Source organism: Furipterus horrens, unplaced genomic scaffold (genome assembly GCF_987537825.1).
Source record: "Furipterus horrens unplaced genomic scaffold, mFurHor1.1.pri manual_scaffold_1, whole genome shotgun sequence".
In the NCBI taxonomy this organism is placed as follows: domain Eukaryota; kingdom Metazoa; phylum Chordata; class Mammalia; order Chiroptera; family Furipteridae; genus Furipterus; species Furipterus horrens.
This window is the reverse complement of record NW_028327171.1, coordinates 149488702-149512400: the sequence shown is the minus strand read 5'-3', so window position 1 is coordinate 149512400 and position 23699 is coordinate 149488702. Positions and strand designations below refer to the sequence as shown.

The window sequence follows — 23699 nt, the reverse complement described above, 5'->3', positions numbered from 1 at the left end:
ATCAACTTAATAATGTATAGCACAAGTGCTTTCAGATGCCCAGGGGCTAAACCACATCAGCTTTCTTAGGAAGCTTTCTAGCAAGAGGGAAAATAATGGATACAGCCAAGAGTGTCATGCACAAGAAAGCTGGTGGCCTTGAGTGGCTCATTCACAAGGCTCCATCTATCTGTACTGGAAGGTCAAACGTGGGAAGGAGTTGGGCCTTTAATAACCAAACTCGGGCCTCAGACTTATTTGTTAAAGCCAGATGCTGTCATGTTGGAAGCAGATGAGAACACAGTTATAATCGATCTGGAATCCTGATGAATTCCAGGTGCACCTCCCAGCAGCCCGGGAGAGCTGGTAGCTCAAAGCCCTCAGAGGGTTTTATTACTGTCGTAGGAAGATATTCTGTTGCAGCGCCATGGTACTTTTTCCCTTGATTTCAAGTGCAAGCATTTCTTTTCTTTTTTTTTTTATTTTTCTTTCTTTTTTCATACCAGTTTTGGAGACTTTTAAAGGCAACCTCAGATATGTCAAAGAATATAATGGATGAAGTAGGAAGACAAAAGAAAAGTTGAGGAGAGCAGGTCTAGATAGACGGTTCCTAAGGAAACTGCATTAAATACAGTGTTTATGACTCTCCGGTGGGGCTAGCTGATGTCCTTAACCAGTAAGTATAGTTTTATGACCCAGCAAATTGCTAGCTATGGTCCAGGCTGTTTGAGAGAGAAGAACAAGCACAACCAGACCCCCAAACAGTGTTTTCAGTCGCTAGGCTGTGAGGGTGCAACATGAGAGTCCGGAGCCATGTTTGGGGAGCACCTTTCCATTTCCCAAGTCTGTTTCTGATGCTCATTGTCAACTCTGTGCACTTTTCAACAACCTTTCAATTAACCGTTCCCTCTGTATGCTAGAATCAGTGTCTGCTGCTTGCAAACAAGACCCTGAACTAATGCAAACGCCAAAAGAATGACATTTCCAAATGTCTTTTTCTTCTGTCTGGTAGGTCAAACATTAAAATATATAAAGTTGCCATGCAACTAAAAATGTATTAATTTAGTGATGATGGTAAGATGTCCTTTAACATGGCTAAGCTAGCCAATAAGAAAAAGCATGACTCCTTGTTCTCACCGTTGTCTTCAATTCAGGACCATAAATTTTCATAAAGAGATGTTTCAACACCAAAACCAGATGTATTAATTCCCTTATTTGAAAAAAAAAATTTTAATCCTCACCCAAGGATATGTTTCTTGATTTTGAGAGAGAGAGGAAGTGAAAGAGAAAGACACAGAGAGAGAATGATGTGAGAGACATCAATTGGTTGCCTCCCGTATGCACCCCGACTGGGGGATAGAACCCACAACCTAGGTATGTGCCCTAACTGGGAATCAAACCTGCAGCCTTTTGGTGTATTGGACTATACTCCAACCAACTGAGCCAGTGGCCGGGGTGGGAAAAAAAAGTTTTAAGACAATGGAATTCAAGGAGAATAATGATTGACTTAACAGTTTAGTTTTCCTCTGCTCACCGCTACACTCACATTGTCAGTATGTCACAAACCATGGTTGATACAAGTTTGTCATCTGAATTTATGTAATTGAAACTCATTTATCATCATATACACTGAGGCACTTACTCAGTAAGATCAGGTTTAGGCCCCAACCCCTACACCCACCAAAAGTAAGGCCTTGGGTTAATATTCTTACTACCATCAGATATCATTAAATTGGAAGCATTCCCTATTTTCCTAAAACATGTACTGTGAATATAAGATGTGCAGCAAGAGTCTTTGCCAAAAAGAAAGTAAAAGAAAACCAAAGTTGCTGGGATTCTGAATATAAATTGAAATATGAGAATTATGTAATCATACAGAAAAAATATATCAAGAGGTCAAAGATACCTTCCTTCCACTTACATTTGAATTAAGGAGTGATAGTCAAATAGGACAGAAAGGATTTGTTTGCTGAAGAAAGAGAGGGGAAGTCCTGCTATATATATAAGTTGTGTGCTCTTTAAGATTTCCCTTCAGCAGCTGTGACATATGCAGTAGTGTGCTTGGCTGTGCTCTGTCAAGGGTCAGAGCCCAGGGGGTCTGGCTACTCTAATGCATATCACTTTATGCAAAAGTAAATACTGCTGCCTGGAATTGAACTCACCATTGCCATACCCCATTCCCCACTGTAAAAACAGGGATTACCCCTCCATCCTTCTTACAGAGATGAATGGAATCTTAATTTACTAAATGGAATAAAAAGCTTTAAAAACAATCTTCTTGTGGGCAAAGACTCCTCTTTGGCCCTACTCCCTGGTATCTTGGTACCTGGTCTGGTACTCTTCCTGCCAGAGGCAGCTCAGTAGGTATTACTCACTGACCAAAACCCTATTTGCACAGGCATCTGAGATCATAGGACAACTTTTCCTAATCAGGAACAGCTGGTTCCCAAACCACCCTAAACCCAGAAGATTCCAATGACATTTTGGCTAAAAGATTAAAGAATACACCATTTACTGTGATGTTTAAGAAAAATAAAATCCACTCACATAAAGATGGGAGAAAAAGGAAAAAGGCAGGGATTTAAAAGACTGGGCTACGAGTGGCATTACATTTTTTAAAAACACAAGATCAATACGAAAATACATTTTCACCCTAAGATTGAACAGGTGAACAGGTCAATGCTCTTGTGACCTATCCACAAGCATAGTTTCTCAGGGGCATGCCCCTGTCCTGTCTTCATTCGCATGGCTATTAGAATAATCCCTTTCTTGGTGTGTCCACAGGGTCACCACAGCCTGAGGTCAGTGCAGGCCAGGAGCACACACAGAGCCAGCTCTGTTGTTGTCCCTCCTCCCACGTGGCACAGTTCCTCACAGATGCAAATGCCTGCCTGAGGAGAATCAGAACTCAAACTCCCACCATCACTCCTAAGTAATTACAGAAATGAGCCAGATTTTAGTTAAAGCTCTAAAAATTCAAAGTCAAAATTAATTAGTCCTCATCACAACTAGCCAGTTATTAGATTTTTTTAACTAAGTCCACACTACACTCTAAGGGTCAAAGAATAAACCACACACAATGCTAATGCCGGATAGCCAAAATTCTTTTCTGCAAGTTTGTGTGGCTATTATGCATGAGGAAAACATTCTAGATTACCTAAGGAAAAACAAAATTAACATTCAGCTCATGAATTACTGATTTTAATTAACATTGATTCTATACAATTATAATTTCAGGACATAATTTGACCTGCAGCATATTCAGATGCTTATTATATACATAGTTCATATTATAACAAGGGTCACTGGCAACTGTATAGTAAGTGTTTCTAGTCTGGAAAAGATATGCTATGTGATACGTTCACAGGAGGCAGGGTTGGGGGAATGGTTCCAAGGTCCTGTCTTAACTCAGGATTTCCCTCAGGAGAGTCACACAGAACTGAGCCCCAACATCACCTGAAACAAAGTTCATAATGAGCACCAAATCCTGAACCTGGTTCTGTCCCTTAGCTGACTATGTGACCATGGCAAACAATATATCTGGAATTTTATTTTTCTATAAGAGGGAGATATTAATATTTGTCTCACAGATGTTCTTAAAGAATCCAGTGATTTCCTGTGCATTTCTGGCACAGCCCCTGGCCTAGAGTAGGTCCTCAATACATACTAGCTGGGTCCTACTCCAGAGGCTCCCGGGAAAGATGAGAGAGAGTTCGGAAGTCCCTCTGGGATCTGGATTTCAATATAGTTTGGGTCTTAATCCAGAAGCATCTGAAATCAAAGGGGATTGGCAGAATAAGGCACACCATGTCTGAGGGTCCTATGGTAACCTTCAAGTACCTGCAATTACTTTTGTAATGTTTCACCGCAAAGTAGTCTCAGGTGCCAGGCATGTACTAGGGGAGCTGACAGGCACTCTTCTTGGCCGTGTGACACTGCACACCACCACTAAGGGAAACGGGCTGTTATTTCAGTTTTGATGTCTTCATACTTTGGGCCAGAACCATTGGTGCCATACTATACATATGTAATTGTTTCTTCTTTCGTAGACATTTAATTTCCATTTTCAACCATGCATGTCCATTGGTTTATTGTTTTCCTGGTTAAGATTACAAACTGCTAAAATCAGTGTCTGTATGGATCTGATAAGTTTTTCATACCATCCAGCAAAGTAATGATAATACATATGACCTGAGGAAAATAACTATGAGGAAGGACTTCATGAAACTTAAATGGCAGATGCTCAAGTATCAACCATAATGAAAACCACATACATTTAACAAAACCTGTTTTCAAATTGGCTAGAACATGTTCTCCAAAGAAAAATGAGTACTGCAAACAGTTTTTAACTTTTTGGAAATGAGACACCAAAGAAAGTTCAATGCTTCCATTTAAGTTATGTAGACTAAGTTCATTACTCCCTCAGTGACAACTTAGAAAATTAACTATTATACCACTTAGACCCTAGAATAAATAAAAAGATTAAATCATTCTGTTCAAAGATGTTCAAATACAAGATGTTTGTGTGAGGATTCTTTTAAAAACTAAAGAGTCTCCTACCTCCTTAAAGTTGTCAAATGCTGATAAAATGATTTCATGCCCACCTCTGACAAGACAAACGGCTGCCAGCAATTCTAACACAAGGGCTTTTGTTCTGTCAAAAGAAGAAAAGGAAAACCACAAATCAGTGAAAGTGACAAGATGAATCAGTTGTTCTTTGATTCCAAGATCAATATGGTAATAAAATATTTGTCCATGTATGGTTTTTAATTTTCACTAAGACACAGATATACTAAATTACATATTTAAATCTTTACCTACTTCTATGACATATGATTTATCTAGGGCAGCAAATTTGGAAAGCATATTTCCCACTCCCTAAGTTACAAATTACTTACTAGTGAAAATTAATTCTAGAAATATCAGTCTTTTAGTCTAATCATCAGATGAGTCAGTACAATATGGCTGAAAAAGTTGTATTAGTGAGCTAAAGACAAAAGGAAACTTGAGAATATTCAGGAAAACAAACCATTGTTTAAAAATTATCTCTGGTTTTAGAGTCAGAGATATAACATTTACCAAGAAAGCTCAAAATCAATTGAAATTAATGTCCTCCATTTCAAATCTGCTAATTTGCACATGGCGCCATAAAAATCCCCTATGACAATGCAAGTTTCCATCCTTTCTTCTTCCTCTGCAGGAGATCTGAAAGGAGCTGGATTTCAGCTCTACTAATACAAGGATATTTTCTGTGACTCAAGAAAAAAAAAGAAACTCCATCTGAAATATTTTTAGAAGGAGAACCTAGAGATACATTCCAAGTCTTTTAATACAATGTCAAGAACAACATTGTTTCTTCATTATAAGATGATATCAGTATTTCATCATTTTCTGGACAAAAAACTATTACTGACCTCTAAACAAAGACCATTCTGATAACCCACAATGTCGATTATCTTAAAAAAAATAAATTATGACTTCCCTGTGGGGGAAGGCAGGGACAAAGAGACACACGATTACTTAGGATTCTAGTAAACTGAGGAAACAATCACAAAGATGCAAAAGTTTTAATCAGGGGAAGTTTGAAATAAGAATATCAACATTTAAATAGAACTTCACAGTTTGCACTGCATTCCAAATCAGAAAAGATCTCATTTATAATCAGATTTCTTTACTTGAATTAGCAGTTTTCAGATACATATTCTATCCAGAGGTATCTGATAAAAGGGCGTAACACATTTCAAGTGCAAAATGTCTCGCCAGAATGCAAAACACGTTAGAACAACTAAAGTAAACTAATGGAGAAAGGGTTCTAGAAGTAATCTATGATGTGAATAATATATGGCCTTGGCCTTTATAGGAAAGTGAATATAAAGGGGAACCTGCATACACAGTTATTTCTTTTGTTTTTCTTCTTTTTTTTTTCTTTTGTTTGGTAACAAAAGCAACATATCTAAATATTCCAAGTGAAGTGTGGACAAGGGACTGTGGTTTTAGTTAGCTTTTGGCAATACCTGGTGTAGCTAAGTTTGTATCAGCACTGGCATCCTGGTAACCTCATGCTCTCCACCAAATTTTGCTACATTTGCAAGGATGCTGAGAAGTAGGTCTCAAAAGAAATGAAAGCTTGAAGAGACGAATGAATGGCTGGAGTTCTCACCAGCTGCTCAACTCTGCCACATGTAAAAATGTAACTTATCTATTCTACTATAGACAAGGAGTCTAATGCCAATCTTATTTCAAAGAGTCGCACTTGAAAGTTTCCAAACTCAAACTTAGTTAAGCATTAACTAGCTCTCTGCGTTCCCTTGTTAGATTTAGACCTGCACATTACAACTCAAGCTTACCTTGGACTCTTGTTGTTCAAGCTTAGTGCAATCTCGTTGACAGCATGTGGATGAGACATGACCATGTTGAAACCATACTGGAATCAATGTGGAAAAAACAAAGCATTAGGAGTCAGCTTAGGGGAGTGTTAATGTTTTATGAAAAACAAAAAACCTGGTTTCCACCTCATGTAACTTCTACCATCATAAATGCATTTATGTCTCTAGTACAGCAGTGTCTAAACATATTCCCCAGAAAATTTTCAGGAATGATGCTACTATTGAGGGATCTATTCCCATTCTTTGTGAATGAACTACATGTTTCTCTTGGTTAAAAATGGTGAAAAAGCTCCAGTCCAGTGATTTTCAATCCTGGCTGCTCATTAAAATCACCTGAAAGAACAAACAAAACAAAGCATTGAATCTCAGAGGCAGAACTCCGGCATCTGAATCTTAAGCTTTCAGAGGGACTCTACTGTTTGCCAGGGCGAATAACCACTGCATGCGGTCCCTTCTGTGTGCAATGGCCAACAGGATCCACGCCGAGGAAAACCTGTGTTGCTCTGAGGCCCATTACCTCGTCCTTCTAATATAATGAAATAAGTTAAGTAGCAGCAGCCTCAAGAATCATTCTTGATTCTGCTAGTTGAGGGATTATTCCTTTTCCTCCAAACTCAACTCTTAGCCCATGACCTTATTTATAATGACACTGAGAAAATATCAGCAGAAAATAACTTCCAGAAGCTTCCACCATCACATGAATCCTCCCACACTGATCTGTGGATTATCTCCTCACCTCTTCCTAAAGATAATCTCTCCCACACTCCAAACTAAAGCCAATCCCTTCAGTTGATTCCTGGATCCCACTCCCTCTCACCTACTCAAGAGTGTATACTCCAGCAATTCTCCCATTCCCTATCATTATTTTTTTCCTCTGATTCATCGCCATTAACATAAAGATATGATGCTAATTATCTTACCCTAAGTAACAATAACGACAATCAAATCTCTCTTGACCCTACAACCGGGTGTCCAGCTATTGCCTTGTGTCTCTGCTCTCTTTTACAGCAAAACTCGAACACTCAGACTCCCATTCCTCTCCTAAAGCCACTCCAATCAGACATTTCATCACCACCGCTCCAATGAAGCTGCTTGTGCCAAGATGACCAATGCCCCTCACTTTGCTGGAGCCCATGGTCAACCCTCCCTCCTCATCTTACATGACTTAGCAGCAGCTCTGGATACCGCTGAGCATGCTCTTCTGGAAACATATCCTGTCCTTGGCATCTACCTTCCTGCCTACTTCCAAGTCTCTCTAGCTAGTTTCTCCTCATTGCTCAGACATTTAAACAGAATGCCCCACGGTTATCTGGAACCTCTTTGTCTATCTGCATATCCCTGTTGATCTCATTCACTTCCCTGGCTCTACATCCCATCTATTAACTCCCAAATCTGTATCTTGAGCCAGACCTCTGCCTTGAACTCCAGATGGCATGCATGTCCAAACACCTACTTAAGGTCTCTATTTGGATGTCCTTGGACATCGCAAATTTAACATCCTCCAAAAAGAACTCTTAATCACATGTCCCAAACCTGCTCAGCCTGCAGCCTTCCTTCCCTAACTTAGGAGACAGCAGCTCCATCTAACACATCCCAGGACCAACACCTTGGAGCCGCCCTCAACACATATCCAATGCTCCTGCCTTTACCATCAAAATCAAACCAGAATCTAGCCACTTCTCCCCATCTCTACTCCTATAATCCTAGTCCACACCACCATCAAACCTGAATCAATGCAACAGTGTCTGAAATGGTCAACTCCCTTCTGTCTTTGCCCCTCAAGGTTAATCCTAAACACAAAAACCAGAGTGATCATGTTAAGTTCAAGTGTCAGATCAACTCACACTTCTCAGAACCCTTTAACTGCTTTTCACTCATACTGGAGCCAACAGCCTTTCACTGGCTTACAAAGCCCTACACAATCAGGAAGCTCTGTTAGCTTCAGATTTCATCTTCTACTTCTCCATTTTCTTCATTCTGGCCCAGCTAAGCTGCCCTCTTTTCTGTACCTGGAGCACATCAGACTACTCCTGTCTCAGGGCCTTTGCTCTTGCTCTCCTCTCTGCCTGGAATCTTCTTTCAGTAATATCCCTCACCCCATTCTCTCATTTAAGTTGTCACTAAATGTTATCTTCTTGGTGACACTTTCCTGGACAGCCTATTAAAAACAGAACACACACTTTTTCATCACTTATTTCTATTTCCTGATTATTTTTTCTACAACACTTAGTAAAAGTTCTCAGAAGTCAGTCTTCATGGGTTCAAATTTGACTCCACCACTTATTAGTCATATAATCCTGGGCAAATTACTTCTCTGTCTAGTCTCTCAGTTTTCTCATCAATAAAATAGGGAGAGTAACAGCACTAATCTCACAGGACTGTTATGAGCTTTACATTAATTAATAGGTTTAAAATCATCAAATCTGTAGGAAGTACTTATATGTTAGCTTTCATTTCATCATTATCATCATTATCTGGAACACTACATAGCTCATCAATTTGTCATCTGTCTCCCTCGCTAGAAAGTATGTTCCCTGTGGTACTTATTTATTTAACGCTTTATTCTCTGTGCCTAGAATAGGGTCTGAAAATGCTCAAAAACTGTTAAATGACTGAAAAAAAATAAATGTATATTTCCCTTATGAAGTTCAATTCAGCACCATTATGTTCTTTGAACTGAATTACCGACCCTCTACATAGGTATTTATTTTCCATTTCTTCTTGGATACACCTGTAGCTTCCTTATAAATAGAAATCAAATCATATTTTTGTATATGGATTATGTTTTTCTAAATCTCTCCTAGTGTTTCACAGAGATAACTTACATCACAGTCACCTCAAGAAGAAATCTGCCTTTTTAACAGGAATCCTCCAGGTGCTTCTCATAAGTATTAGGACCCACAGGGTCCAGCAGACAGTAAGTGTAACTTTTTGCCTGTTTACCACAGAACCCTCTCTCTGAGAACCAATGACCACCCATAGTGAGTCTATTCATTCTGAATACTCTCAAGTTGTCCCATTACTACTCGCAACCAATGGTTTATTCTGTCTTAAATAATCACAGACATTTACCAAGTAATCTAGACAAGTTTATCACTGTAGAATGCAAACATCTTCCCGTTAAGTATATTATAAATGCTAAATAAAATATGAGGCCAATGAATTAAATTTTGAACATTAGAACAAACCAGACGTTTATTTTCCAATTGAATCTCATTAAATCCTGTTTACTTCAAACAGAAATAATATAGGAAACCAAAAAGAACAAGATCAGAGTCTGACCAATTCAGATTTTTTTCAAGGATCAGAAACACAAACATACCTGATAATTCATGATGGCACGTAAACACATGATACAGACATGTACATCATCTTTCTTACTGACTAATCTTGAATTTTTCAGGGTTCTTCTGCTTGGCAAAGTATTGTATCTATAAATAAAAAGGGAAATTTCTATAAAACTATAGATTACACTCTTAAGCATAGGCACAAGAACTTAAAAAGTGGACATTGTTCTCTACCTTTACCTACACCTATTTGAGGACTGCAGGTCAAAACCACCAACCATAAACCCTCTACCCAAAAGCTATTCCTGTAGATGTGAGGCATGCATATTTGTGTGTACTGGTTATCATTTTTGTCAGGCTAGATACTCATAGAAAATGAAATTCAATTCCACTCAACCATATAACAAATTAAGACTGTATGTGGGATTCCACAATCCCTAGCTTCTGATCAGTAGGTCAAGCAAGATTTGCAAAGATGATCTGAGATGACATGCATGCGACTGTATTTGCAAACAAGTGAAGGGGTAAAACTTAGCTCATGACAGACCTTCAACCACTGACACTATTTTAACTGTGCCTTCCCATGAGTGCTCTTAGAAGTCCAGGATTCAGAGTTTAAGCACAGGCAAGGTCATGCATTAGCAACTTTGATATCAGCCTATGACGTTAGACCTTAATGATATACCATAGCCTGAATCGTATACAAATGCCTCCACAGCCTGATCCCTCACCTAAAGCCTGGAATGGCAGCTAAAACTTGGATGGGAATATGTTGATACTTCACAGGGTGAAGATGTCTCAATGTTAGGATCCGTTCTAGAGACCCTACATTGCTAACCCTTGTGTCTGGAGATTTATCAGAGCCTGTAAGTAGTAAAGACGTGATAATGTAAAGGAACACACTGCAAGGAGGCAAGACGAAAACACCACACGCCGTTTTCTCTGCAACTCCAAGCCTGAAATAAAGCAAGTTTCAGAAGTTGTCAACTACTTTCCTACAGTCAATGACAGCCACGTTCCATGAAATAAGCTGGAGCCATTCCTTCTTTAATTGAACTGATATAAAATTTTATGTTAGGATTAACAGGTTTCAAAAGTCCCACAGGTGCAGGCTAGAAGTTGAAAACTTTATTGACTGTTTTGTTTGAAACTGTTCAGCTGAGCAGCCCATTTATATTTTATTTTCTATTCAAAAACTGTCAAACGAAAGAAAGAAGATTCTATCACATGAGCCTACTAATGAGCCAAATAAATTTTTGATAAACAGTTCAGTAACTCACTTTCCTCAATATACCTGAATGTGTAAAACTTAGTTTGCTCACCATGCTGGTTATAAGAAAAATGATTTATTCAGGGACTCTCTACATTACTCACACTGGGAAATAACAGGTCAGCAACAGAAGCTGGTCTCATTCATCTTGAATGCAAAACAAAGTCAAGGAAATATATGCAGATTTTGGTGTCTGTAAGCTCAACTTCAACATCTAAAATGGGACTTTAAAATATGTCACTTTGCCATAACCCCTGCTGAAGCAGCATTGCCAACACACGTGATGGAGGTCTCACAGAGACGGTGCACCTCTAAACATTAGCCACACACCAATCTGACCCAAGAACATGGGATCATCTTAGCCTGTATCTGAAATTCTGTCCCTTCCTCTACGATTCTTATTTTAACCTCAGTTTTGTTTCTTTAGTGAAATCACTTGTTAGGTGTAGAATAGTTGATTAGAGGGATAGTTGTCATTGTTAATTAAAAGTAATTGTTACTAGCGTAAAAGCAAGAGTAAGTTTAAAAAGAAAAGGTAATGTCAAGAGAATAAATTGTCCTTTGCTAAATTTTATTTATGTGCAGCCATGGCTGCAGAAGATATAGTGGCCAAAGCAAACCACTCTTTAGGAAGGTGGGACAGGTCATTCTACGCAGTCGCACATTTCTGCATCACTTCAAAATAAATTTTAATGATTCCAGCAAGTGGGTCAAACTTATACATTTATTGTGTTTCCTAAGTTATACAGCAGTTTTTTTACTTTTATTATTAATCTAATTCTTCAGCTATATTGTAATAAGACTCCAAAAAGCCAAAATGTCTTTGTCATTACTTGCAGAAGCCAGCAAAAATTGATTAATTAGAATAGTATTCTATTTACTAAATATTAACACAAAAGGTTTCTCTTTGCTATTGAAGATGGTCAATCTCAAATACATACTTTGGATCAACATTTAAAATATATTGAATATGAAATAGCACATGCATATTTATCAATATTTAAGGAGTTTAGAACAAAAATAATGTATTTTCTTTATTAATGATAGTCTATGGTTAAAAACAACAGAGCTAAAGCTTTTTACTAAAGTGCATGGTATTTAATCTAAAATCATTTTCTCCAACTTTTGGTTTATTTGGGTATTAAAGGCAACATCTGAACTTGTATTTAAATCATAGCATTACAATTAATACAAAACCACCACCACAATCAATAAGAACAAGAATCACAGCAATGACAGCAGAACAAGATCTGTGAAATCATTTACATCAACCTTTCCTGACACAGATGAGAAAACTAAAACCAACCGAAGTTAGATCCTCATAGCAAAGAGAAGAAAGAGAAGAGACCAGACCAGACAACACCCCTTATCTCCTCCCTGGGATTTAGGGCAGTCACTTTCTACAAATTGCTTTTTGGCTTGACTCACTGACAATCTGCCAGTTCCTACAGCCATCTGTGCTGATAAGTTCCTTGTCAAATATTCACATCCCGTCATCCTGACCGCGTTTTCTTCTTGGGTCCTACGTGGGTGTCATTCTACCCGTCCCACCCCATCCCCGTAATCAGTGCACTATGAAGGGTTAAGGTTTAGTTTGCTCAGAATAGTAACATCTGAGCATCTACTTCAGAACACAGTGGCCGACCCACTTGGTAAGCAGTTTTCTTTTTTATACCCCTTACCAGGAACGTGAGAATTTTTTTGACTTAACAGGAAATTTTTCACTACACTGTATTTTGAAATACTCATTTTAAAATAATTTTCTCCCATTAAGTAAATATACCCTGATTAATGTCACAACTCTTTACCTTTGCAAATATGATATTTGCAAAGGACTTAGTTTAAGGTGACCTTAAATCTCCAAGGCTAGAGTTCAGGGACTGTGCCACAGGTTCGCAAGTACATTAATCTACTCTTCAGCAGTCACATTTTGATGACTTTGACAATCCAGGTAATAAGTTATTTAGTTTACTTGCTTTATCATCTAAGTAACTTATACCTTTTTTCTTTTGGACAGGTTTTAAATGCAGCTGCAAAACACAACAGTGATATTACCCAAAAAACCTATTCCTGTGGATATTGTTTTGATGGATTCCCCAAGTTGACTCCAAAATATCAGCTGAATTAGGACTAACAATTGGTATAGCCACTTCACCACAACAAGGATACCTGGACAAGGCGAGCAATCTAGAAGAACTGGCCTCTGCTGCTCTCTACCAGCCACAGAAAGTCAAACCAAATCTCTTGTTGAAGCCCCAGAGCTGGTGTGCTTAAGCATTTACTCTTTTTTAAAAAAATTTATTTATTGTTTTTTTCTATTACAGTTGTCCCACTTCTTGCCCCATTGCTCTCCCCCCACCCCACCCACCCCTTCTCCCACAGCCAATCCCCACCCTGCTGTCCATGTCCATGGGTCATTTACACTAGTTCCTTAACTAGACTCTTCTCCTTTCCCTCCTGCTCCTCTCTCCCCTCCCTCTGCATCTACTCTTTATGCTAGACTCCACTAAGTTGCTAAGGGAGCATGAAGGATGAAGATGTTGTTTTGGCCCTCAAGTCCTTACCATGTAGTTTAGAAGCAATCATGATGTGCTCCATCCACACTCCAACCCCAGCCTACCTCTTCTGTTGCATACACATTATCAATGTGCAAAATAAACTCAGTAACAATGCACACACCTGCACAGCATAATATGGTGGAGTGAAGACAGTCACACCTCAAAGGCGAATGTTTTTTGCAAAGCATTAAATTTAAAATCCCCAAATAGTCAACGTTTTCTCAGTCAAGCCAGACTTAACTGAGTTAATACAGACTTACTCTTGGTAATTGTCTTTAGGCATATGCAAGTTGTTTTTAAAGAGAGCTCTAATTCAACAGGTGAATATAAAAGAAACAAATTGTGGGATGAGTAACAAAAAGGTGACATAACAATGAACATAACTGAACATGAAATATTATCAATGCAGATTTAAAACATGCCTGTCTTATGGTTCTTTGACTGTTGAGATTACAAGATCCTTTCATTCATTATTTCTGTCTATATTTTAAATGTTCTACAATAGATGTATATTACTTCCCAAATGAAGAAGAAATCATTGCATAAAAAACACACTCTTGTAGGTGGTCCAGGTTTAGATCCCCCTAAGACAGAGGGCTAACTGGAAAAGGAGACCACAATGCTTTTTCCACTTTGATCACCCAACAGAACATCTCCTAGAAGGCCTTGGAGGTGGACAGCTGTTCCTGATCTATCCTCATGAAGCGCAGTTTAGGGTTTTGGTGATGAGGCCAGTTCCACCACAACACATGTAACAAAAAAACCAAGTGTCATGATCAGAAAAACTAGGCTTTGAACAATCTTATTCCTTAGTGCTATAAATGTCCACATGGATGTCAATAAGCCAGAATACAATGATTAACAGTTTCATTAGAAAAAGAATGTGGGTAACTGATTAGGGCCACAAAACTCTACCAGGTGTAGGAGTCCCACTGATTCCCCTATGCAGGGATGGGAAATCACAGCAACAAGCAGTCACCAATTAAAAATTCAAACAGCTCAAACGAAACAAGTTATAATAGCCAAATATTTTATGTACAAGGTGCTGTTGCATAATCATGCTGATATAAGTAAATGTAATTCACTACACTATCTTTGACGGGGTAGATAAGGCCCAGGTTCTATGATACAACCCTCAGGCTAAGCCATCTTCACCTTCCACAAGCAATGATCAACCTACATGAGCTATTTGAATATACTTCCCACAGAAACCTGAGCTTTACAGGAATCAAGTGGGTAAGTGATTCAGGAGGAGGTATGGGTACCTCTTTGGTAAACTAACACTCTTGGCACACTGTTCTGTTACACAATTACATAAAGCGAAACCAGTTATTATAATATTCCCTTCCTGATACTACTATGAGACTATCTGAATAGATTGGAGACTGTCCCTCCAGTTCACTGTGGTATATTAAAAATGTCCCAGGGACAGGCAGCAGTGGTGTCTGCATGGTCTCCCAGGGATAACTGAGGCAGATGAGCATTAGACCCATCCCATGTAGCATGTTTTGAGTGTTCCCAGATTCTGTCAACAGCCAATGGTATATGTTCCTTTAACAGAGATTTGCAACTGGCTTCTTCACTAGTAGTTCTCAAATCTCATGGTACATCCTAGCTTCATCTAGCACAAGGAGGAAGAAGGGGCTTGGAAAGATCTTCGACTCCATTCATCCCCCTCCACTGGCTGCCAGGCCAATGGTCTACATTGTGATTATGGAGCTGCAAGGGTACTGTGGACCTGAAGAGGGAGGGAGGGGGATAGTGCAAGATAAAACGCCACAAAGCTGGCTGTTCTTATTTAGAGTCAGTCGTGTTTCCTAAATGAATGCTCCCCAGATTGCAGAAAAACTTTAGTTTCTAAAGTACTGAAAAAGTTACTTCTGGCATATTTTGACAGTTTTCTCATCGATTTTATGGACATGAGGATTTACGGAGGTCCTTATTCCACCACTTTCACTGACACCCCATAACACTTAAGAGATAATTTTCTGCCCAATCTATTCATTCTGAAGTGTAACAATTCTTTCAAGTTGATGGGAACAGGTCTAAAGAGGTCCTGAAACAATTAAGTCTCTCTGGTATGTCGGGGCAGGTTCCCTGAGATGCGGGGATCGAAGACAACTCCCTTGGGTTCCAGAGGGAAAAGCCGGGAAATAAAATATTTATGGAGTAGTTGAGCCCAATGCCTGGACCACTGGGGCAGACCATCTAAATGCCATTCTGAGACCCCCACAGCCCCCAGACGGGCAAGCAGAGCTTTGGGGCTCTGAATGCCTGGACATAAAAGAGAGGCTTCCCAGAGGCAGAAAGCAGCCCTGGGTCTAACTTCTGAAGCTCCTGACATATGTAGGAAAAATAATGAGGAAGAGATATTCAGGGCTGTTTTTCGAGGTCTCATGAGTTTTAAGGAAATCCCGTTTTTTAAGAGGCCGTTTTCATAGAAGCATTGTAAGGAAACCAACACCACCAAATTTCTCAGGCCCTCTTCTCCAACCTTGAGAGCTGCCCAGCATCTTGTCAAGTGCTGAACTAAAACTAAATGTGACCCCAGCATTCAAAGATGAGATACCACCTGGGAAGGGCTGCCAGCTGGAATTCAGAAAGTTCCAAGAATATGGAAAGAGATTATAAAATTGACCTAATACCAAAACCAAAGAGAAATGACTCTAACCACTTGTATTAATTTTACACACCAGTGATTATATGTACCTGAAATAAATGAAGAAATTATAAGTCAATGCTAGTGTGAGTAAAAGGCATAAAAAACAAAGCAATTTTTACATAGATCTTTTTTGTTTTATTTAATAATTTTTATTGTATTTTTTCATTACCATTTAGTCCCCTTATAACTCCCTCCCCGCTGCAACCACACTGTCGTCCATGTCCATGACTCCTTTTTCTTTTTTTGCTCAATCCCTCCACCCCCTACCTCCCCCACTCCAGCTGTCAGCCTGCTCTCTATCTATGAGTTCGTCTCTATTTCACTTGTTAGTTCAGTTTGCTCTTTAGATTCTACATATGAATGAAATCAAACATATACAAAACATTTCCTGTTTAAGACTATGGTTGACAACTGCCAACTGAGCCACCTAGCTCATGGGTGGCAATAGATCTGCTGAAAAGCAGGTGGTAAGCAGCTCACCCTGCACAGCACGTGTAGCAGGTGCTACAAGGAAAGAAGGCAGTTCCTTTTGAAAGCCCTTCATCAGAACCATCGATAAGCGAGTGCTAACCAGTCGACTTATCCTAATAAATGACAAGGCAAATAAGACATGAGTTTTTGACTCTAGAAGGCAAAAAGAATGGCAAGCCCAGCAAAGGAAATTGAGGGAAGTAGCTCTCCTGGATCTGCCTAACTACAGATTAGATACATAGGAAGTTCTCTTGCCAGATATATGTTAGTAGCCTGAATTATGTATAGTGCTCCCTAGAGTTCTGGTTAAAGAGTCCTGTTTTGCTGTCCTTAAACAAGTACTCATTGTAAGGGAACTACAGCTATTTTGAAGTAGTTCGTCATGTTTAGTAATATGATAGACAAGTTGGACTACATAAAACTAAAAAGCTTCTGCACAGTAAAGGAAAGCATTAGAGTGAAAAGGTAAGCTATGGAATGAGAGAAAATAGTGGCCAAATATCTGATAAGGGGCTAATATTCAATATACATAAGGAATTCCTACAACTCAACAGCAAGAAATTAAGTAACTTCATTACAACATGGACAAAGGACTTCAAAGGACTTGAATAGAATTTTTCCAAAGACACACCAATGGCCAAAAGTTATATAAAAACATACTCATCATTAATGGTCAGGAAAAGTCAAATCAAAATCACAATGACATAACATCTCATATCTATCAGGATGTGTCTACTTGCAAAAAAACCCCAAAAGATTAGTGTTGGCAAGGTTGTGGAAAATGGGAACCCTTTTGTACTGTTGATAGGAATGAAAAACAACATACAAAAGTTCCTCAAAAAATTACAAATAGAATTGCTATGATCTGATTCACTTCTGAGTATTTATTCAAAAGAATTAAAATCAGAATCCTGAAGAGATATCTGCACACTCTATTCAGCGCAGCATTATTCACGATAGCCAAGATGTAGAAATAATCTACCTAAACATTCATCAATGGACGAGAGAATAAAAAAATGTGGAAATTCTGTAATACGCAGCAACATGGATGACCCATGACGGTGTTAAGGCTAAGTAAAATAACCCAGTTACAGAAGGACAAATGCTGTACGATTCTTTCTATGTGAGGTATCTAAAATAGTCAGCCTCAGAGAAGAAGGGAGTGAGAATGGTGGCTGCAGAGGCCAGCAGGTGCTGGTGGAAATGAGGAGTCGCTAATCAACAAGTATAACATCTCAATTATGCCAGGTCACTAAGTTCTAGAGACCTGCTATAAAACCTGTGCCTCTAGTTAACACGTTGCGTACCGGGGTATTTAAATGCCTTTTAGAAATGACAAGAATTCTCACAACCCGTACGCAATGTGTTAAGAATACTGTATTGTACACTTAAAATTTTATTAAACAGATACATCACATGTTAAGTGTTCTTAACACATTGAAAAATAAAATCAGTACATTAAGAAAACAATGGTGATAAATTTAAGAATAAATGATAAGTAACATATCTATGATAATTCTGGGAGTACAAGAGAAGGACCACTACTCCTAAGCAAAAACTAGATGTGATCAAATAGTGGATTGTGTTCAGAGATCTACATCTACAAAGCACCAAACAGTAAACCCAAATATGGAAGCTGGTGTTCACCCAGTGATACCTGGAAATAAGTCTGATCACCCATATATTGTCTTAACATATGCTTATTTCCAGATATTTAGACATTTTCTTTATTTCTTCTATAAGCAAAAGTTTATTTAGAAAGTTACAGAGGTAGAAAATGTGAGCTGTGGAAGAAGTGAGCCAGCTGGGCTGCATGGGCTCAGGAAGCAAGCTATGGAGACAAAATAAGGGCCCTTGGAACTTAGGAGAAAGAAAGGCAGAGAAAGCACACCTGGAGGAAGAAAAAGGGGTAAAGACACCAGCATGCTCAATACAGAGAGAGAGCGTGCTAGACATTTTCTTGGATATGGATTATGGACATGTCTGCCTTTCCCTCTGAGCCTGTATTAGCCACAGACAATATATTACTATAGAACCTTCAATGAACATTTCCAGAACTAACCTAACCAGGTTCTCTTAAAGTCTGGCAAAAAGAAAAAGGAAAAAAAAGAAAAAAAAAGGCGGGGGTGGGGGGAGCAGTGTGTCCAAAATCGCCTGTGAAGTCTCCATGCCAACATTTGTGAGTTTTCTAATTTCTAGGTTCTAACAGCAACAGGAAAAAGAAAAGTTGAATATTTTTTCTCTTACAAATATAATTTTCAAACAGTCTAATTATTCAGATACCAAACTGATAAATATCTACCTATCTATAAATAAAGAACAATAACTAAAACTACCTTGAAAGCTAATGTAAGGGTTCAACCCAACTGGAATGCAATGCCAACTAGGTATGTCACAAAACTTGGCATAACTGTACTAGTCTTTTATGGTTCCAAAGTCTGGACTAATAGAACTTTACCAAGACTGGGGGTTTGAGGTATCCTCTTTCTTACCCTTCAGACATGACGTTACTTGGGTATATTTTTCTATCATTTAAACTCATAAAATATATGATGCTAAAATAAATGAGCTAAGCACTTTTCTGACACTCTCTATAGCCAAAAGAAACAGAGCTTAAAAAGTTCAGTCCAGATAACTCAAGTGGGGGTAAAGGGAGAGAGGGAAATACAGACAGACAGAAAGGTACACAAAACTTATAATAAAACTACAGTTACTGAAGTTTTCTATTAATCTGCATTTCACAATGTAGAACCAAATGATATCTTGAACAGAACCTGTAAATCAAAAGGTCTCAGTACATCCTTTTTGAAAAAGTAAGTGAATGAACACTCTTCCATCATGTGAATGGAGAGCCATTATTAGTCTTAATTTTCTGATTTTTCATTATAGTCCCTTTATCAAAGGCATTTGCTGTTGAGTGGCTAATTAATCAGGATGTATCTCTATGTGAAGTGTGCACAAACCCATCTATCTCTCCTGTGACCTTTAGATAGAAATGTTTCTGTTACCCCAAATTACCTCCTCTTTTCATAAAGCTTCAGTAAATCATTGCCAGTGAGCTAAAATGAAAATTCAATAACCTGACTTTCAAAATATTACATAAACTGGCTCTAAACTACTTCCAGCCAGACTCATCTATTCATTTTCCTAAACAAACCATGCAGTCTTATCACTGAACACTGCTCACACCACCCTCTCTTCTCTACTCCTCTCTTTTCCCAGTCACTCCTCCAAGTCTTATTCACTGCTATTTCATAGCCAGATCACAATATGAATCTTTCCTAGGTTTTGTTGTTCACTCTAGCCTCTAAAGTTCCACATTGTCAGTTTTGGGTATATTCACATGACACTTAACGTTCTGTAAGTTTGCGTGTGCACGAGCACACACAAACATATATATGCTTTTTCTCGTCAGATTGTAAAGACACTGTAACACAATAGAAAGAACCCAGGAGACTTTGATTATAAATCCTGGCTCTGTCACTTACTAGCTACAGATAATTTCTCTGAGCATCAGCTTCCTCATCTGTAAATGGGGCTAATCCTTGATTACCTCCCCAAGGTTTAATGAAAATATAATAATGTAAGCATGAACAAGTCCTTTGTCAGTCATAAACCATATACAAATATGTCATTTAATGTATCTTTCTTTATCCTCTGCACTTGGCAAAGCACTCTTCACAGTATTGAGTAAACAATAAATCTTGCTGATGGAAGTACCAGACCACAGATGTAGAAATCTGCTGAGTCATCTTCAGTGTTTCCCTCAGTCCTACACTGTTAACATTCTTGGGCTACTCACTATTATGCCAGGTTCTTTACAGGAATTGTTAACTTAATCTCACAACATGTGAGGAAGATCCTAAACCCTATCATCTTCACTGATCTGAGAATCTGTGAGCCAGATCCCCAACAATGTATTGGCTAGGTGATTTGTTTTTCCATTGCCACGTACCCTCTTCTCAGTTGGTTTTTCATTGGATCAAAGTTACAATAAAGTGAAGTTAAACTCACAGTGGGAAATGCTGGACAAACCTGTCAGTATAGTACACCCATAAGCTATATATAATTAAAGCTGATACCATTTTCCCTAGCAGAGACATGAAAATAAACTCCAAGCTGAAAACTTGGAATGCACATTGTTAATCCTAGTAAACTTTTTTTTCTACAACTTCAAATAAACAAAAGAAATACAACAACCCAACACTTTCAGTTGTTTCTGCTTACAATGTGCCAAGAAGTAAAATGGAATGTTTGTAATTACAGAGTATTTTTGTAAAATCTGCAAATTTGGAAAGTCTTTATTTTATAGACGGTTATTTCATTTTCTGCAACCTCAGGCTTTCATCAGGCTAAGGAGTATCTTCAACGTTTTTATTCCCTCAGAAATAAAACTTGGGTATTCCCTATGACTGTCTCCTCATTATTCCTTTTTTCTTCCACTCCTTACCTTTCTAAATTAAGTGTTAATAAAAATCATAATCAACATATGCTATCTCATAGAGTAATTTTTAAATATATTTTTCTTTGTAGTTTTTCCCCCTTTAAGTTGGCATCTATGGAAATAGATTGGCTTTGTCAATATCCTCCCATAGGGAAGATTTAAAATAAATGGAGTTTAAGAGAAGAAATACATGTACAATAAAATACAGATGACGACTCTCAATAACACTATAAAAGATCTGAATTGATTTTGTATAATTTGGGAGGAAAGGGAAGAGGAAAGAGAATAACGATCATTGCAGATATTATATTCCTAACTTACAAAAGCTGGAAAATGAACAAAACTGAGTTCAACCTCCATATTATGAATCGAGATAAAAAGTGCTTTTGCTTCTAACTATTGAATTGAAAGATCTTTTTCTATGTGATACTATAATGGTTTAAGTTAAGAAGTTAGATAATTTCCCCACCCCCAACAATTAAAATCGAAGGTCAGTGCTAATTATTAAAATAAAAGAACTTGGAAGAGCCTGAAAGAGTTCAACTCTTTAAGAATACTCCTTACTTTATAAGCAAACTGGAACAGAGTTGGTGTTCCCATATCTTTAAATAGGTTCACTGTTATACAGAGATCAGAAAAACTGCTGTAAGCAGAAGTATTTATTGCAATAAAGGCCAAAAAACTACATGGGCCATTAGTCCATACATGGAAACAGATTTGCAGGAACTAAGTGACTAACTCCTTGAATAACAAGGTCTTAGAGCTGGTCTCAGGTGCCTTAACAACAAAAAAAGTCGAACCAAAGGACATTTAAGATCTGTCCAAATTACAACCTTCCTGTTTCCATTAGTGCTTCTGTTTCTTTTCTAATCAACCACACACAAACTTTTTCTTTTCTTTAACTCTTTTTTACCTCTTTGACCACCAAGTCAGTTATCAAATATTTTTGCACTTGTTCTATGTTCTAAGTTTCAGCTACTTTGTGTGTAGGTCCAAGTGCCAGCTGCCTCAGCAAGCGTTTCCTCCCATGAACTTCCATCAGACCCTACATGCCTGAGAAGACCAACCACCTCAGATTTCCCATTCCCCTGCCTACGAGGTGAAAGCCAAACTCCACAGTTCAAGGTGCTTCATTATGTTGTCTCTCTCTATCTGATTCATGGGTAGGTAGTGTATGTATGCTATGTTAGTTCTAAAACATGGTAAAAACAAAAATTTGAGAAGAAAAAAGTTCATTCATATTCTCACCATCGATTTAAAAAGTCACTGCTTTCACTTAATAAACTTTCCTTTTAATATCTTCCCATTTGCAAACAGCTGAAAATAAAATTGGTCTTGTCATTTGTTTAGAAAATACTTTTGCACATTTCTATATGAACTTATTTTCTAATATCTATAAAATATTACAACATATTGATCAGGGTCTCTACTAGCTCAGTTGACACCTTTGTGTGAAGTACAAAGAGTCACATTTTCTTGGAAGGAGTGAAAAAAGCCCATCCTGCAGGGGACAACTGAACTAATGACAGACATGCAGATAGATGCCTTGATGTGAAAACAGTATTACTTACTGAGGAGCGGGAGGCGGTGAGGGGGGGCGAAGGTTTGCGGAATCATCCTATAGATAAACAGGCAGGATAATGTAGTATGGAGGTTAGGGTCTGGCCACCTTACTTCAAATGCTACCTCCTTTACTTACTCTTTGATCCCACACAAGCTGCCTAACTACTAAAGGACTCAGTTTCCTCATGGGACAGTAACAGTAGCTATGACACGGCACTGTGAGCAGTAAATCACAGAAGGCTCTTAGAACAGTGTCTGGCACACAGGGGACACTCAATAAAAGCTTCCCCACCCCCACCAATAAAACTGTAACAATGCTATCTACATTTTTGTGCCCACTTTTAAATACATTTAAAAATTACTCTCCTAAAAAACATTGTCAGGAATGAGATTACTGTATTAAAATATACAAACAAGGATCCAAATTTGAACTCTTCATCTCTTCATATAAACTCACTATGTATATAGGTGGTAGAGTCAGATGATGACTATCCAGGAAATGTCATTCCATTAAGTTAATACTCTCAGGAAAACAGTGAAATTTCAAGGAACTAGTATGAATGACCCATGGACATGGACAGTGGGGTGGGGATTGACTGTGGGAGAAGGGGTGGGTGGGGAGGGTGAGAGCAAGGGGGAATAAAGTGGGACAACTGTAATAGAAAAACAGTAAATAAATTTAAAATAAAATAAAATAAAAATAAATTTAAAAACAGTGAAATTTGTTCTGAGGAATCTTAGGAAAAATATTAATAGTAGTTAATATCTTTTTTTTAAGTATATTTTATTGATTATGTTGTTACAGCAGTTCCAATTTTTTTCCCCTTTATTCCCATCTGCCCAGAACCCCCTTCCCTCCAGCAATCCCACCCCTCTTAGTTCATGTCCATGGGTCATGCATATAAGTTCTTCAGCCTCACCCTTTCCTATATTATTCTTAACTTCCTCCTGTCTATTTTGTACCAACTGATTACGCTTCTTAGTCCCTGAACCGTTTCCCCATTTCTCCCCCTTCCCCCTGCCAGTTGATAACCCTCCAAATGATCCCCATACCTATGATTCTGTTCCTATTCTGGTTT

General features: G+C 38.3%; 1 protein-coding gene across 5 annotated transcripts in view; it reads right to left on the bottom strand.

Moving 5' to 3' along the window:
- The window catches only part of FMNL2 (formin like 2), a 297033-nt gene that overhangs the window by 56067 nt on the left and 217267 nt on the right, over window positions 1–23699 (bottom strand). For all 5 annotated transcript variants that reach the window (XM_090279847.1, XM_090279811.1, XM_090279837.1 and 2 more), the window contains 3 exons: window positions 9688–9796; window positions 6327–6403; window positions 4540–4633 (listed from right to left, as the gene is read on the bottom strand). In XM_090279847.1, the coding sequence (XP_090135973.1) occupies window positions 4540–4633; window positions 6327–6403; window positions 9688–9796 (280 nt within the window). The remainder of the gene's footprint in view (window positions 1–4539; window positions 4634–6326; window positions 6404–9687; window positions 9797–23699) is intronic.